The 17,185-nt window shown below is 36.8% G+C and overlaps 1 protein-coding gene across 1 annotated transcript; it reads right to left on the bottom strand.

The window, feature by feature from the left end:
• Positions 1–4,801: 4,801 nt before the first annotated feature.
• Positions 4,802–16,886, bottom strand: LOC113714550 (mitogen-activated protein kinase kinase kinase 1-like). The gene is made up of 9 exons (XM_027238456.2): positions 15,321–16,886; positions 10,999–11,083; positions 10,838–10,900; positions 10,058–10,215; positions 9,613–9,685; positions 9,440–9,499; positions 7,730–7,840; positions 5,330–5,547; positions 4,802–5,194 (listed from the first exon to the last, which is right to left on the bottom strand). The coding sequence occupies exons 1-8, from the start codon at positions 16,637–16,639 to the stop codon at positions 5,338–5,340; spliced, it is 2,079 nt and encodes a 692-aa protein (XP_027094257.1). The 5' UTR covers positions 16,640–16,886; the 3' UTR covers positions 4,802–5,194; positions 5,330–5,337.
• Positions 16,887–17,185: the final 299 nt, after the last annotated feature.

Below are 17,185 nucleotides of genomic sequence, written 5' to 3'. Positions count from 1 at the left end.
ATTTCATACACTTGCACACAAACACTTGGAATTTTCATACAATTGCACACGTGCACCTTTTCATACACTTGCACACAAACACTTGGAATCTTCATACAATTGCACACGTGCACCTTTTCATACACTTGCACACAAACACTTGGATTTTTAATTTCTTTTCATACACTTCCACACTGGCACATTTGAGTCTCATTTGCATTAATCGACCTCTATGGGGTTTTCCTTTGTTGGCCGCCACAATTCATGTGGTTTGGGACCAAAAGCCTCACGAGAGACATCGTAGAATTTAGGATTGCATTTTTTTCCGTTTTGCATTCATATAGTCATATCCAACGTGCGAACATATATTGGGTAGAAAATTAGGAAAGGTAAGGTTAAGTCGCGCAACTAGCCTTGGCTAGGTCAAAGGGGTGCCTTGCATTCTATCCTTGCCTTCCCCTTTGTCAAACGTGACCCCCGAACCTTTTTCTTTGGCTTACGTGGACTAGGAGTCGTTTTAAAAAGGGTTTTACTACTTTGTCTTTAAAAAACACTTTTTGGGTGACTTGGTACACCCCAAATCTATACCAAGTGGCGACTCCGTTTTCATATTTAAAAAACCCTTTTTAAAATTTCAATTGGCCAAATCGTCGCTTTCCAAAGTCCCATGGCCTTTTTACTTTTCATTTTGCACACGTTCACACCACACTTCACACACACATCACTCACACAACTCATTCAAAAAGTGGGGCGCGACAGTTTCGAAAAAAGAAAATTCTTATAAAAATTTCAATCTTTTTTATCTTTTCAATTTTTTAAAATAAAATGAATTTTTGCAAGATAAAATAAAAAAAAGGAATGTAATATTTGTTATTTATCCTAATTTGTTTTGGAAAACAAAAAAATTAAAAAGAAAAATATGTGGAACACATGCATAATAGATAGGTGGAGGTCATGCAAACTAACTAAGTGTATGAAGTAGGCAATAGACAAGTGTCTCTATTTTTCTTTTGACACCACAACACTTGCTAGATTAGGTGGTTAGGACACTTGTTAGAATAGGAAAAATCTGAAAATTAGAAAAAAATGGGGCAAGGAAAAAGCTTCGGGCAAAAAGAAAGGGAAGAGGGGAAGGGAAGTGAGCTGGGAAGGAGGAAGAAAATTAGAACCAAAAAGGAGAGTTTTGGGGGCAGGAAGAAAAAAGAAAAAGCGAGGGAGGGCGATGGACTGCGGGGAGCAAGAGTGAAACTGGGGAAAGGGGAGAAAACCAGAAAAAAGGGAAGCAAGAGAAAAAACTGAAAAAAAAAAAGGAAAACCAGAGGAAAAAGCAAGGGGAAGAGGTGACGGGAAGCAAGAAATCAGAAAAGGGAAGGCAAGAGTAAAAAAAGGGGGTTTCGGCTAAGGGAAAAGGGGGCGGCTGAGCAAGAGGAATGAACAGAAACAAAACAGAGAGAAAGGGAGGGATAGAGCAAGAAAAAAAAAGAGGAGGAAAAGAGGGAGAAAAGAGAAAGAGAGGAACCGAGAGTGAGAGATAGAGAGAGGGTGGCTGAGCAAGCAAGGGAGGAGGAGGAAATAGCAAGAAAGAAAAGGTGAACAAGATTGGGAAACATAAAGGAAACAAACGGAAGAGGAAGCTTCCGGGGGGGGGGAAACAGAAATTTTCGCAAAAAAGGGCTGACTTTCAGCCATTTTGTGATGAATTTATATCTTTCATTTTAGCTTGATTCGGGTATATTTCTGTTTCTGCGAACACTAGGTAGTTAGGAGAAGGAGTTTTGTTTATATTAATTTTGTAAATAACGTTGAGAGGGCTCCCAAATTCAGCCCCCAAACCCGCTACTTCATTTCACTGGTGCGAGTTCAAAGCCGCAACGGAGCAACTCCAACAGCTCTTTCACGGCTTTTCCTGTCCTGATTTTGATCCAAAAATCTTCGTCAAGGTAAATAAGGGAAATTTCATTTCATTAGGTCACCAATTCAAGGGAGGTACACTCTACACTTTATTGATCCTATGTGCCCCTATGTGACTCTATGTGCGTAATTGCATGCCTTTTGAATGTTTTATTTCATTTATTTATTTTGTCACTTTAATTGTTTTGATTTAGTACATTTATCTTAATTTAATGTTTGATTATTTAAGAGGCATTTAAATGCCAAATTGTAATAGTTAAGGGGTTTAAGACATGTATTTAGATAAAATATGTAATAGTTAGGTATTTATTTTATTATTTATTTTATACCTTCCCCCTTTAAATTGTAGTTAGGGCCCCAAATGTAATAGTTAGGTCTTTATTTGCTCTATTTGCTTTGTGTGTTTCGCATGCTTTTGTGTTTATGTGTTACTCGCTTTCTTAGAGTCTTGCATCTAAATATCATGCTTATATGTTATGTGTTTATGTGATATTATGTGTTTATTTGCTTTATTATATTCTATATGTTTTATTTGATTATAATAAATGCATGATGTCACCACACTAGTCAAACGCTAGTTGTGACCCTCGTTTCTAATTACTCACTAGTCCAACGCTAGTGAGAACTTATAGACATGGGTTAGTCCAACACTAGACCCTTAAGGACCGTCCACGCATTAGATCATGTCTGTGTGACAAATCATTACATTTCATACATGTTTTTCCACTTTTTTAGGATCCTTACCATTTTGCATGATATTTTCCCTATATATATTCCCTATCCCTGTGTGTGAAACATAACATTTAGATTTGCATCTCATTTAGGAAATTAGGGGTAGATTAGTGCATTTGCCGGATTAAATTAGGGAAATACCCCTCAAATATGGAATATGGACGAGTATGACTCTCTAACCTTAGCACGCTTGTATTCCCTCTATTAAAGGGAAAATTAAAGTCACAAATTTTAGCCCTCCGCACCCGTTATGATGCATTCCTTTAGGTCATGTATATTTGTGTAATTATTATTTTCTTTTCTTTTCTTCAGGTCTCATATTTTTGCATATTCGTGACCTCTTCAAAGAGTCAACTTGGGCATCACAATTCATGTGAATTGCACCAATCAAGCTTTGAAGAGACATCTTGATCCTTCCGATATACATTAGGTCTAGATTTGTATTCATATAGTGACATCCAAATGTGATAAATTTTTAGATTAAATTAAGAAAACTTTTTACTAAATCACCCAACTAGCTCTAGGTTAGGTTGAAATGGTGCCTTGGATTTTATCCTTGCCTTCCCTTTCTTTAAACGTGACTTCCGAACACTTTTCTCTGATTTTCGAAGATTTGGAGTCGTTTAAAAAGGGTTTTTCTACTTTTTTATTCAAAATTCATTTTAGGTGACTTGGTATACCTTAACTCAATACCAAGTGGCGAATTCTATTTTTTATTATTAAAAACCCTTTTTAAACTATTATTTTGAGTCAAAATCGTCGCATTTCTAAGTTCCATTTTAGGCCCATTTTCTTTATTTATTTTCTAAAAATAAAAAATATTTTCAATAAAAATTCATTTTATAAAACCCGTAATTATTTATTTTTTCATTAAAAATGGGGAGCAACACCTCTCTCCTCATGACCTCTCCCAATATGGACCAGATCTCGTGTAGATTTAATGGGAAAAAAGGGAGGAATAAAGAAAGGAAGGGAAGGATGTGTGAAGAGGTGGCTAGTGCCAGGGATAGGTGGAGGAGAGGGGCCAGGTGGTGAATGGGAAAAGAGGAGATAATGGGGGTGGTAAGATGAGGGGAAAACAAGAAGAGAAGGGAGGACAAGGGTGGTTAGTATTACAGGAAGGAGTGGTAAGCGTTTGTTTTGGAAAAATGAGGTGTTTTGGATAAATATCAATATTTTCTTAATACAATTACATTAAACTAAATCAAAATTTTAGACGAACACCTAATAAATAGACCGTACAAGTCGAAAATTGCCTGTTACATTATTATAGAAAACAACACATCCAGTAAAATTGAACTAATGCAAATATGCAAGGGTCTAACTTTCATAGAACTTGTATAAACAAGTCATATAAATGAAACTATGTCCAGCAAAAAATTAGCTAATTTATTCTCCAATGTAAAACTCTTAGGTCGTGTTTGGATTGTAATTTTCTGAAATTTTTGTACAAAATTTACTATAGCAATTTGATTTATGTGAGATAAAAAAGCGATTGAAAAATATGTTCGCATAAAATATAGAAATTATTTGATGAAAAATCCCTTTCCAAATAAGGCTCGCCTATAACCAATTGTCCTACATGAGTGCATGAAGGGAGGAAAAATAGGATTTAGATTAAATTTTTATACATTGTTAGTGCAAAGTTATTTTACACTACCATTTGTGAATGTATACCACATATGCAAAAATTAAATTTCAAATTTAAAATTTAAAATTAGATTACTCATTGACAATGCATAAAAAATTTTACTCATAAGATTTTGTCACCATTTATGATCCTTAGGTTTGTTCTGCCGTATGATTCATTCAACGTTATCCTATTCTTATCCGTTACTATGACTGCAAATTATTTGCAATATTAAATTTATTATTAGGCAATATTAGTCGAGAAATCAGAATGTGCTTAGATTATACCGACATTTCAGTGGATTACGACGTTTTGATTATCACCCAAGAACTGGATCGCAATAACTCTGGCTTAAGCTTTCTTGGTATATCATATTCCATGGAACCATCTCCACACACACAAACCCCGCCCCCACCACTTCCCCCCCCCCCCCCCCCCCCCCCAAAAAAAAAAAAAAAACACCAAAACACAGCCCCCACCCCAAAATTTAAGTTTGTTAGAAACCCACAGATTCAGTTGAATATATAGTATCATGTTTTACACTTGGTCGACCAAAAAAAGCTATTTACATTTAATGCAAGTTGGTCTTATCTTTACAAGCCAAAGCATCAGATCTTGTCCACATACAACCTACAGACTACAGGTGGACACTCGGTCCAACAGTGAGAGAGAAAAAATTTGAGAATTGGAATCCACAAATGCCTATCAATGGCAAGAAAACAACTCCTCAGAAGGAGGATAACAAATAGGATAAATTCAACAGCAACTGCGTCTGTTCCAAAATTTCCAAACAAAACCCAAGAAATTGCAAAGCACAAACTGCCGCAATAACATGAAGCTTCTGAAAGTCCTGTATCGGAGATGAGTCCACAACATCAATAATTGCTACGCTCCTAAATGAAGCTGCCTGGACGAGAGTTTTTCAATGTAAATAGTACCACTCTACCAAACAAAGAGAAAGACCATGTCACAAAGAGAAGAAGAGCAGTAAACAATCACAAATTTGCTTGAATCATGTAAAACTGGATAATGGATTCAATTAAATCACTTGTAAAATAACAAGGTCTCAACACTTACAAATTTGTTCAAACCCGCCTGCTAGGATGGTATGGTGATGCTAAGCAAGATGAGGGAAGTGCACGCTTAACAAATGGATGGTCCAACAGCTGAGCAGCAGAAGGGCGAGCAATTGGGTTAACTTGAAGACATTTGAGGATAAACTCGCGTGCATCTCCAGAAAGAGTTTCGGGAATATCTGGTGGTTCACCCCTCCCAATCCTAAATAGTGCCGCCATCTATTTTTAGGTCACACATAACAATGACAATGTCAATCTCCAAGATGATTAGTTGCATATCAAAGCTGCCTAAGAACCTAGAAAGATAAACCAACCAAACTGAAATAAACATTATAGGAGAAATTCTTTAATTGGAATATGAACTTCCAATTAAAGAAAAACACTCAGATTCAGTGGATACAGAGAGAGTGAACCAAAAAGACAGGCAACAAGACAGACGAGATTGCTACGATGTAATCAAACTGTGATGTTAGTGTTTTCATAGGTTCACGAAAAGAAAATAAAGTCCGTGTATTCTCTAGGCAGCTCTCCATTCTAAACTGCCAGGAAGCACAACCAATATTCAAGTATCCATATATTGTTCACTGGCGAGCAAGAAAAACAATTTTGTGGAGTACGTAAAAATATGCGCACAGTTGACCATTTTTGCAGAGGAAGAACCTTTTCAGTAGCTTTTCCTTTCTTTTATTGAGATGATAAAATGCATACTTCTCCCATAGAATCTACTTATTTGGCATCAGATCATTACCAACTATTCCACACAAGCAGAGGACTAAGAATGAATCATATGAAAAGCAATTTGCCTGTAAACATGTTATTTTACTGAAATCATAAAGCTAAGGTGGAAAAAACTTTTGTCAATACACATACTTGATTCCTCAACCAACCAAACATCTGCAGCTCATCCAAATGCACGCTAAATAGATCTAGATTTCTAATTAAATTGCAAATCAGCTAATTCAAAACTAGCAAAACAAAACTTCAACAACCACTCAGTGCTTCCAAATTTAGCACCAATGTGATGCAAATAACCAACCCAATGCATGAGTATATTTTCAGAAGCTGCTTTACAAGAATCACATCAGTATGGAAAGCCAGAAAGGTGCTTAGCAGCTTAAGTTAACCAACTTTCACCAACCATTTCATTAAGAGTTAATTACAATTACCTCCCTTGTGGTTTGGCCAAATTACAAAACGAACCCTATAGTTTAGCCAAATTACATTCACCCCCTCATGAATGACGCCGTTCAAAATAAACTAACTGAAGTAGGGAAATGACAAAACTGCCCTTTGCAAAAAATTACATTTATTTCCCTTGAGGTTTGACCAAATTACAAAATGAACCTTAGCATCTGACCAGAATGCAGTTTAACCCCTTCAATAACCAACTATTGGTGAGAAGCCTCTTAATGTGAAGAAAAATGAAACACGAATTAGAAGAAAATGATCGTTACTAACTTGCACAAAATAGTAAACAAAATAAAAATAAATAATGAGAAAACAACTTCCTTTCTCTTCTTGTTTTGCCTGTGGCTGATTCTAGTCGCCACCACACTTTCCCAACCCATTTTACCAAATAAAAAATCATCCATTACATTTAAAAATATGGTTTAATATGGAATAATAAGTTTAACGAAACAATTTTATCTTTTATCCATAATACCATATTAAACTTTTGTCCCAGTCTTGAGCTTCTAATTCCTAAATGGACATCTCTGTCAATAAAAATTAAAGTTTAATGATTAGAGATGGAGTTAAAATTAACAGTGTATTTTATGTTTTAGAAAATGGAATTTTATTTTTTGTACATTAACATGGGAGAGGGTTTGTAATATCAACTAACAATAGATGGCCAAATAAACTGCACCAGTGACCGAAACGCTACTATTAATTTTGCCATAAAAAGAATAGGCATAAAAATGGATCAGTAATTAATGGGTACTTTCAGAATTTTATTTAACTTTTTTATTAACCATGCTTATTTAATAAATGTTTGGCTTTTTAAAGTATTAGACTATTTTGCACAAACTGTAGGGTTCATTTTGTCATTTGGACAAACTTTAAGGGACGTAAATGTAATTTGGATAGAAGTCAAGCAAGGTAACTGTAATTCGGACAAAACTCAAGGGAAGTAAATGTAACCAACACAATTTATAAAAGGGTATTTTGGGGCTTTCAGATTTATATTGTGCTGACGCAAGCAATATTTTTAACAGCAATTGACGTTAGAGGGACATTTGATAGAAGTTTTGCCATCAAGGGGTTTAACTATAATTTAGCCAAACCACAGAGGAGATAAATGTAATTAACTCTTTCATTAATTACTGGTTTAATTAAAATAAGAATCACAACACAGCATATACTGTTTAACACACGAGCACAACAAAAACATGATACGTACAGGTTCCCAACGCGAGTATGGATACTTGCGTGTCAACATCTCTAAGACTGTGCAACCAAGGCTCCATATGTCTGCTGCAAGACCATACCCCTGGGTCTTCCTATTAACAACCTACAGTCAAAAGGGTTGATAATCAGAAAAAGATGGCATATCAAAATTAGAAAAATGACATTCCAAAATGCTACTGATTGCACACGACCAAGAATTCTGAGAGAGAGAGAGATAAAGTGTATACATGAAATGAATGTGAAATCCAAAAGTAGTTTGTTATCTATGACCAAAGGGGCTAAACATTTGTTTCCAAGAGAAACATTTCAAAATCAAAAGGAACTGGAATATCCTAATACATTTCCTGAACAGAAAATGGCAAATCCCTCGAGAATAGAACAGTAACCAAGCATCTGAAAGTTACAATTTTCCCTCCATTTTTCTTTCCCACCCTACTCTCTCTCTCTCTCTCCCCCCCCCCCCCCCCAAAATTTTCTCCTTCCATCTGATAGATGCGTGCTGGACACTGAATAACAGAACAGAACCAACACACCTGAAAGCCCAATGAAGTTCTCTCTCTAAAATTATAGATCCCTCAAGAACAGAACATTCTGAACCCACGCACCATCAAAGTTACAATAACTAAACTAACACACCTTCAAAGTTACAAAATTCCCTTCCATTTCCATGTTCCCCTGCAGAGGACAAAGGCATGTTCTCTCCTCTCTTCATATCTTCTACATGTTTCTCTCCCTTTCACAATGATTTCAGAGTTAATCGAAGTCCAAAAGTTACCCAGCTAAAGTAGTCTCCAAATTACTTGAATACTACATTTGTGATAAACATACAGATTTTATGTTTCAAACTCCACACTGATTTATCTTTGCAATCCCGACAGACCCACTTTAGTTTCACTCATAACCCCATTTAGCCAAAGTGATTGTGCCCAATAATTTGGTGGGAATAATATTTCATCAAACGGGAAAAACATAATAATATTTCATCAAAGGTGGGAATAACTACAAGACGTTACCCCAATGTAAATAACGGAACCAAGCCACTGGCCCAAGGTGTACACCAATAAAACTCCAACAAGATTGCCACATTGACAGCCTTAATTCATTTTAATGCAACCAATAGCAAATTCATCCTTCTTGACCATCAAGTCTTTAGCTAGCCCCCCTTTTGAATCTTCTAATTACCTATTGAGTAGTAATTATGGGCAGCCGATATCAGTAGAGATGTCAATAACTTGACAGATGTGCCTCAATTGCATCCAATATTGTGCAACTTTTGTGAAACAGCTCATCTTTTTACATTTTATTCAGTTCCAAATACTCCCAGTTTGTCCAGTTCGACCTTCAATGGATGAGCAACCTAATCGCATTCACTTAGGTCTAACCTAAATGATGAATTACTTTACATCATGACCTGAAAATAGGCCATCACTACATAAATTCCTTAACCAAGATTTTAATGAAAAACATACAAGCCCCATAAACTAAGGTCGATATGGAAATTGAACTTCAAACAAACTCATTAACAAACCTATACAGAACTCTTTGACTTCAAAAGAAGGGCAGTATCTTCATTAACAAACTCACAAATCAGCAAATTGCATATCCAGATAGCATTATGTATATAAAGACAAATGGGGACATTATATCAATGTCAAGTAAAGAATCATCAAACTACAAGAGAATTGGTAAAAAAGAGCCTTACCTCAGGAGCCATCCAGAATGCAGTTCCCTTGCAAGATTTGACATCATTCAGCTTAGTGGCCTGCATAACATATGCATAGCAACAATAGGATTAAAAATAAGACTAAACCATTTAGAAAGCAATTATGGATAAAATTTGCAAGTGCCAGAAGAAATTATACACAAGATTACAACCTTTGCAAGTCCAAAATCAGCAAGTTTTACAGACCCATTAGCATCCACTAATATATTTGCGCACTTGATGTCCCTGGAAGACAGTATTGAGCTATGAGACATCAGCTAAAGAATCAAACTGACATGAACGCAATAAAACTGCCAGCCAAGTACCACTCTAACAGCATAAGAACAAATGAAACTTCATGCTTGAAAAGAAAAAGGAGGAGGAGGAGAAGGAAAAGCTGAAGACGAAGAAGGAGAAGGGATATGGATGGACAACATTACTACTCTTTCCACCCTGTGATCCCCTAAAAGCAAATCAAAGACAACTTTTAGTTGAAAATTTGCTATAGAAATTAGCATCAAAACGTCTTGCAAAAGCCATATTTGAGGGAACAAGTATCAAGACAATAACCAAACATAATAAACTCAAAATTGAGAGATGGTGTTTGAGCTTTATCACCTGTGAACCACATTTCTATCGTGAAGATACTTCAGACCATGTAGAATTTGTCTTGTGTATGCTGAGACCTGAGAATCCCTAAGGTTATACTTCTGATACAAACTTAAAAGGGAGCCCTTAGTTACCAGCTCAAGAAAAATGTAGAGTTTGGAGTCATCCTGCAAAAACATCAACTAGCATATAAATAATCATGCTGCATACAAAACTTCCGGAGCAAAAAAAAGAAATCCAGTAGAAGCTTCGCAATTCTAATTAACCATTTCCTGGCTTCACAAATTGGTATGCCATTCAGTAAAATCCATCTACAAGTGTAAGATTTCTAGAGGTACAAGACTTCTTATAAGCAGGAGAATTCAATCCCCATTTACACGATGTATACATTTGCATTGGAAGTTCAGAGAATGAGTTCATCCAAGAGTCGGCCCAATGAGGAACAGTCTACCGCTCCAAAAGTACATGTCCAATAAAATCCAATGGTTTGTAACCATCAAGGTTTCTCTGATCCCTGAAAAGCTCCTCTATTCATCTCATTCCATTTTACGCCGAAAACACAGCAAATGCAACTAGTCCATGCTTTTTCCATTCTTGCATACCTTGCCTTCTCCAACAAAATATTGCATCTAAAACTCTTTTTTGGTATAACCCAATCATAACCAAATGTACTTAACATACATACACTTATCTCAGGGGGGATCATCATGCTCAGGGCTGAATAGAGGATCAACAAAAATACAGAGTGACGAAGAGAAACAAAGTTCTCAGAAAGCAAATAAACCTTACCTTATCGGTACCATAGTACTGAACTATATTTTCGTGTTCAAACTGGCTCAGAAGAGCAATTTCCTGCAATATAAGAATGGAAATGAATGAATTGGATTTAATTCAGTTACTCCACGGTCCACGCATTTACTTACATGAGGAAACACCTAAGCCTGACTGACCTGTTCAAGCTGGTAAATGCTTTGTCTTCCCTCTTCTCCTTGATCAAGCAGAGAAACCTCTTTTACAGCAAAAAAGAACCCATCACTGCAACAAAAGTACATCTTAGAAAGGTTTAGCACCACATAGGCTACTCAAATAGCACACAAGTTTCTGTTATGCTACTCATTTCCGTATCAATCACAACCACCAAGAGCATGTCTAGACTCTGACAGCAGCAAAAGAGGTAGAAACTAAAAAAGACGTAGTACACCATATTAAACCATTATGCAATGAGGCTTTAAACAAGATAAGTCCTCTCAATATTGAATTTAGCTAAATTTCTGCAACTACAGACTCCTGATGTTTAAGGTGGCAAACTATGCAACAGCACATCCAAGGGCGCACAAAAAACAATATGTATAACATGGTACCAGGTTAAAGCAATAGCAGAACCAAGACAAACATCACAAAACATATAACTCTTAAAAAAAAGAGAGACATAGAGAGAGAGAGAGTGCTTACACTTTATAAGTCCAACACATAGGTTTATTTTGCATTGAAAGAAAGGGACAGAAAAGTAGGGATCCGTGGTAAAGAAAAGGAAAATAAAGAAGAGTCTCTTGTTCATGAATCTTCATCATAATAGAAGGATAAGAGAAGTAAGGGTCTCTCTATAGAATTCACTCTTAATTCCCACACACTGTAAGAAACTTTGAGAAGGGCATGAGGCAAATTACCTAGCCTCAGTGGGAGTAGTACTAGCCTAAAGGATGTTGGGCTAAAGGAAGAGAGCCACAAGTCCAGAATCAGGAACTAAGCGAAGTCGTGAAAAATGCCAGGTTCCTTGTTGTAGCACCAAGTATTTTTCTTCCTTTACTGTTTGACAGTATAAATAATTTCTAACAAAACTGAATTTTCCACTGCAAGAACTATTAGTTTAACAGGCCAGATAGTGTAACATGCAAAAAGCACATAAGTTTCTATTTTACCTTTTCTGCCTGACCTTCCAGAGAAGGGATTGAGATCCTTCCACTTTCTGTCCCAAAATACCAAACATGGGAAACAGAATTCTTCCACTTTAAAGCCTTTCTTCCCTCTCTTTTATTAAACTTTTCACTTGGCTTTTCTATTTTCAACCTAAAGCCTCAGACATAGCCCTTATTCATTTGGATTTTGAGTGTCTATCCAATATTGACATTTTAAATGGTGCTAAAATATCGACAAAAATTAAGCTTACTGTTAATATTCATGAAACGCCACATTTTTCTTTTAGAGTTTTGCAAAGCGATTCCAGCAACACCTACTTTACCCACCAATATCACTTCACCAAAGGTTGTAACTTTTAAGGTTATAACTTTTGCATCCACTAAACATTATTTAGGGCCACCAAGTTCTTAACAATTTATCTGAGCATATGCACGAATGTATAACTTACATTTACGTACATATCCATGCATATGTTCATACCCGTACGGAGATTATCTTCCCAGATATCACACCAGAGAAAGCTAACAAAATTTTAACGAACATGCATCTTTACAAACATGCTACAAAACACAAGAATGGAGGAATCCAAACATCTGGCAGAGATTCTTAGGAAAATTAAGAAGCAATTCTTTTACAGGACTTCAATACTCCTTCCACTAGTAAGCGAAATACAGAAGCAGCTATTATACAGTTGAAGTTAGAGTTTCACTAAACTTATGCAGCCAAAAAAGGTCTTCAAAGATTAACATAATTCCATATTAAAGACGATACAGTGAATTTTATACTTTAAAAAAGTTTTCACACTTTAACATTTACTACATACTTCTGATCCCACTAAGCTCTACCTTTCCACTTCTTACCTTCTCATTTTGTTTTCAAAGTTCAGCATGTTGTGGAGATAAAACAATGATAATTGTGATAAACCACACAAATTCTGTGTTAACTTGTACTTATGACGAAGCAGCATGAAGGCCATCAGATTTGAGCCAAAATGATAATTGTGTTAAACCGCACAAATTCTCTGTTTTGGTTTCAAAACTTTTTCCTGAGCCAAAATGGTCAGTCAACTAATAAGCACATACAATTTTTTGTTACTCATTTAATAAAAGTGTACGTTCTTTAAGTAATAAAACTTAGAGCAAATGGAATACATTGTCACCAAACCATTAACTTTGACTTCCTTCAGTCACTTAAACAATTTATTTATAGCTAAAAATGTCACTCAACTCATAAAAGCATCACTCAACTCTTAAAATGTCACTCAACTATACTCAACTCAACTCCATGCAATTCAGGAGTTAAGGTTGGGGAAGAGTCACGGACGTACACGATAGTTTTTTAGGGGCAAAAATGTCTAGAAAATCTTTCAGGGAAATTTTGAAAAGAAAAAATGTTTTGGGGATCAAAATAGCTAAATCAGAGAAATAGAGACTCCAACTAAATTATATAACAAGCTGCTACACCTGTCTAATTAATAAAACAAAGCCTCCACTGCTACCACCTTCACTAGCAGGGTTCCTACTCCCTATCTCTCTCCCTGCCCCTCGTGGTACTCATTTCAACGAAGATGATGACATCACTCTTTCCCCCCACTCACACTAACTAAATTATATATCAAGTCCCTACACCCGTCTAAGTAATATAACAAAGCCTTTAATACTACAACCTTCACTACCAGAGATCCTACTCCCTATCTCTCTCCCTACCCCTCCTGGTACTCATTTCAACAAGGATGATGAAATCACTCTTTCCCACCTCCCCGGTCAACTCAATTCCCCAAACCTAAAACCACCACCAAGAACAATATTAGCTATTTGACAAGGCAGTTTTGTTCAACAATTACTTCCTCCCAGCACTTAAGAGCCAATTATTCTCCCTGGGCTTTGGTGAGGAAGCCCAGCAGCCTATCATCTTCTGCTTGCTGCATCATCTTGATACCCTGGTGAAAAATTGATTTCTATTTCGGGTTTATTAAGAAAACAAAAAGACCGGATTTTTGGGGAAACCTTGTTAGATTGAGTGTAATAGGATTGTAAATTCATAATCAGGTTTCAATCAATTCCTGCGATTGAGAAGTGGATTTCTGAATAAGTAAATGAGATTGTCCGTCTAGATGTGATAAGGAACTATATGTGCATGCAATTCATGTGACATCCTTTCTACATGCATTAGACGGGATGACCAAATGGTTACCTTTCAAGAGTTGAGTGACATTTTTTACTCAAACAAAAGTTTAACCAGAAGAGGTCAAAGTTAACGGTATGGTGACATTGCTCACCACCTGCTCTAGAACTTACATATTTTGTTCAGAAAAATATGCCAGACTTAATTGAATGATCATTTTAGCAAAAGCAAAAGTTGACCTATCAAATCATGGAACTTTGAATAGTTTAACGATCATTTGCACAGTTTGGTCAGAAAACATTGCAGTTATGTTTTTCAATAAACAATGTCACGGACCATCTTTTTCCTTTGGTAGTTGTGCTGCTTTCAGAACTTTAAAACTAAGAAGAGTAAAAGCTTAATCTAGAGGCAATAGCAGAAATAGATGCTTTTGTAGATGATTTTGTTTTGGACAAATTCTACATTTCTTAAACTGTGCCCAAGTTGACCGTGCAATAAAACTTGAAACGGAGGAAGTAATCTATCCTTTAGAGAACATAAACCTAAAATACTGAGCAGAAGTATTTCAGCAAACAGTTAGCTAATAAATTCCTAACCCATCTCAAAATGTTCAGTTGTCAAAATAAATGCAGAAATTGCCTTTGAATTTATTTTTCAAAAAAATGAACCAGTTAATAAAAAAGGTCAAAATGACCAGTCGTGCAAAAGCACTATAAATTTCCAACAAATGAAGTTTTGAACATTAAGAGCCAGAGTACACATTTCTTCCCTATAGGAAAGCATAGTAAGAAGTGTTCCATTCAATGAGCTCATACATCACAACCGGTCAACCCTATATGGGCCAATTAGCCATAGAATAAAGCTAATAATTGTCAAAGAATTAAGATAATTGGCTTTGCAAAAAGCTGGGGGAATAAGCATCTTAGAAGTCTGGGTTACCAAAACAGATAACATTTTGCATTTGGTATCAAAATGAAAACCAGTAACTTTTCCAACTTCGAAAGCATCTTTTTCCTCATAATCTCCAACTCAACTCCTTAATTCTATATTTTAAGTGATCATCAATTCAATGTCAACTTCCAGGATCAAACAAATGACATGCATGTTGATGGAGGACTATAGACTAGGGGGGAAAAGAGCATGTCAAAATCCTACAAGCAAAAAGAAGAAACAAGCATAATACATAATAAAGCAGGAAAAAGTAAGTCAAATACAAATAATTTGGACGTACTCGGCAATCCCTTCATAGACCGACCCAAACGATCCACGTCCCAAGAGATCACCTTTCTCCCAATACGTGATAATGCGTCTAAATCTCCCATTGGGCGAAATATTTGACATAGGCTCTGTAGTAGTGCTAGATGAATCATCGTCAATCGAAGTTGTGGTAAATGAACATGATCCTGATAGCATGCCATTCTCTCCAGTTATCGTCCTCCTCACCACCACATCACAAACCTCCTCTTCTTCCTCCTCCAGATAGCCCTTTCCACCCTCATCATCAGAAGTAACAGCATCACTAACCTCAAACCTAAATGGAACCCTATCATCCTCTGGGGCAAAGGACCTCAGGATATCCCAAGTTGAGCACCCATTATCAATAACAGGTAATGACATAGCAGGTGGCGGTGCCAAAGCTGGTGGCCTCACACCTTTGATGCCACCACCACCTCCACCACGACCAATTATCTCAACACCCTCATTCCCATTGAGATTCCCATCACCATCCCTAGCATGATTTAATTTAACCTGCTCATCTATTCTGCTAGATATTGCATCAGTTATTCTAACACTATCTCCTAACCTATACAATAATTCACACACAACATCAGGCGCTGCACCAACACTTCCTCCATTGACATCAATAGGCACATTACCCGGCAATCTACAATCAATCTTCTCGACAATTTGATCACCGCAACTAATCGCAGAAGAACTATTTGAACATCCGAAATCAATACCAAGGATTTGTGGATTAGTTAAACTAACTCCAGAGCTAGCAACAGAACTACTCAAACATCCAAAATCAATCCCCTCATTTCTAGGACTAATTACATCACTAACCCTAGGCGAAGCAGCACAAACTTCACCATCAGTATCTCCAGCTCCAGGACTACTAACACTATTATAATTAAGCCGTGAAAAACGGGGAAGAACATCGGAAGATGACCGAACCTTCATCGCCTCCCAAGCATCAGTAGGAATAGCAAAATCTTCTGGTCCAGAAAGGCCCAAACTTCTGAAAATAACCTCATACTCACCCTCCCCGTTCCCTTCAATTCTGAAGCTGGTCTTCTCCGACAAAGGATGAATCAGATCAAGCGATCGAGTTCTTGCCGCCGTCGCCGTCGCCACCGCCGCCGATGATGAAGACGCCGAAGAGACCGACGAATTTTCCTCCGAAGAAGTTGAAGGCAGCTCATAGTCTATATTCTTCAACGCGTTTCGCCGCTCCAACCGCGGCTTCGGCTTGGCGGCTGGGCTATCCCGACTCCCCATCCGGCTGCCGGATTTTTTACGAGTAATGAAGATATTTGGTAAACGATGCATTGTAACAGTGGGTTTGATCCATGAATTAGCTACAATTAGCGGAATTATTTTGATTATCAGAAGGAGTTGACTAAAGTAAGTAGTAGATATTTTTTCTGTGAAATTTGAGGGAAAATGGAAAGAGTGAGGAGAAGACTAGGAAGGAGGGAAAGGGAGAAGACGAGAAAAGACGGGTAAACGCCAACGCCGTGAAGGAGAGAGAAGAAAACGCGGTGCCAAGCTGGAGAGCTGACGTGGGTGATTCATCAATTCCTTCTGTGTATTTCTTTTCTTTATTTTTGTACTCTCTTACCTTTCACCTTTATGACGGGCCTAATTTTGGTTTTTTTTTTTTTTTGGGGGGTGATTATTAGGTCTATATTGGGAGGCTTTTCCCAAAAATGATTTGGGAAAGGTTAATAGTCAACAACGTGAATTAGTTGTGTTATGAGCTTTACGAAATAAATACTTAATCAAGTGCATGTTTTCATGTGAACATCAATTCAGACTATGATTCATGGGCATGCTCCTGTCACCAATTGGTTGGATGGATGTTTTCTCGTGGGT

The sequence above is a fragment of the Coffea arabica genome, chromosome 10c (genome assembly GCF_036785885.1).
Source record: "Coffea arabica cultivar ET-39 chromosome 10c, Coffea Arabica ET-39 HiFi, whole genome shotgun sequence".
In the NCBI taxonomy this organism is placed as follows: domain Eukaryota; kingdom Viridiplantae; phylum Streptophyta; class Magnoliopsida; order Gentianales; family Rubiaceae; genus Coffea; species Coffea arabica.
This window is presented reverse-complemented; position numbering and strand designations above follow the sequence as displayed.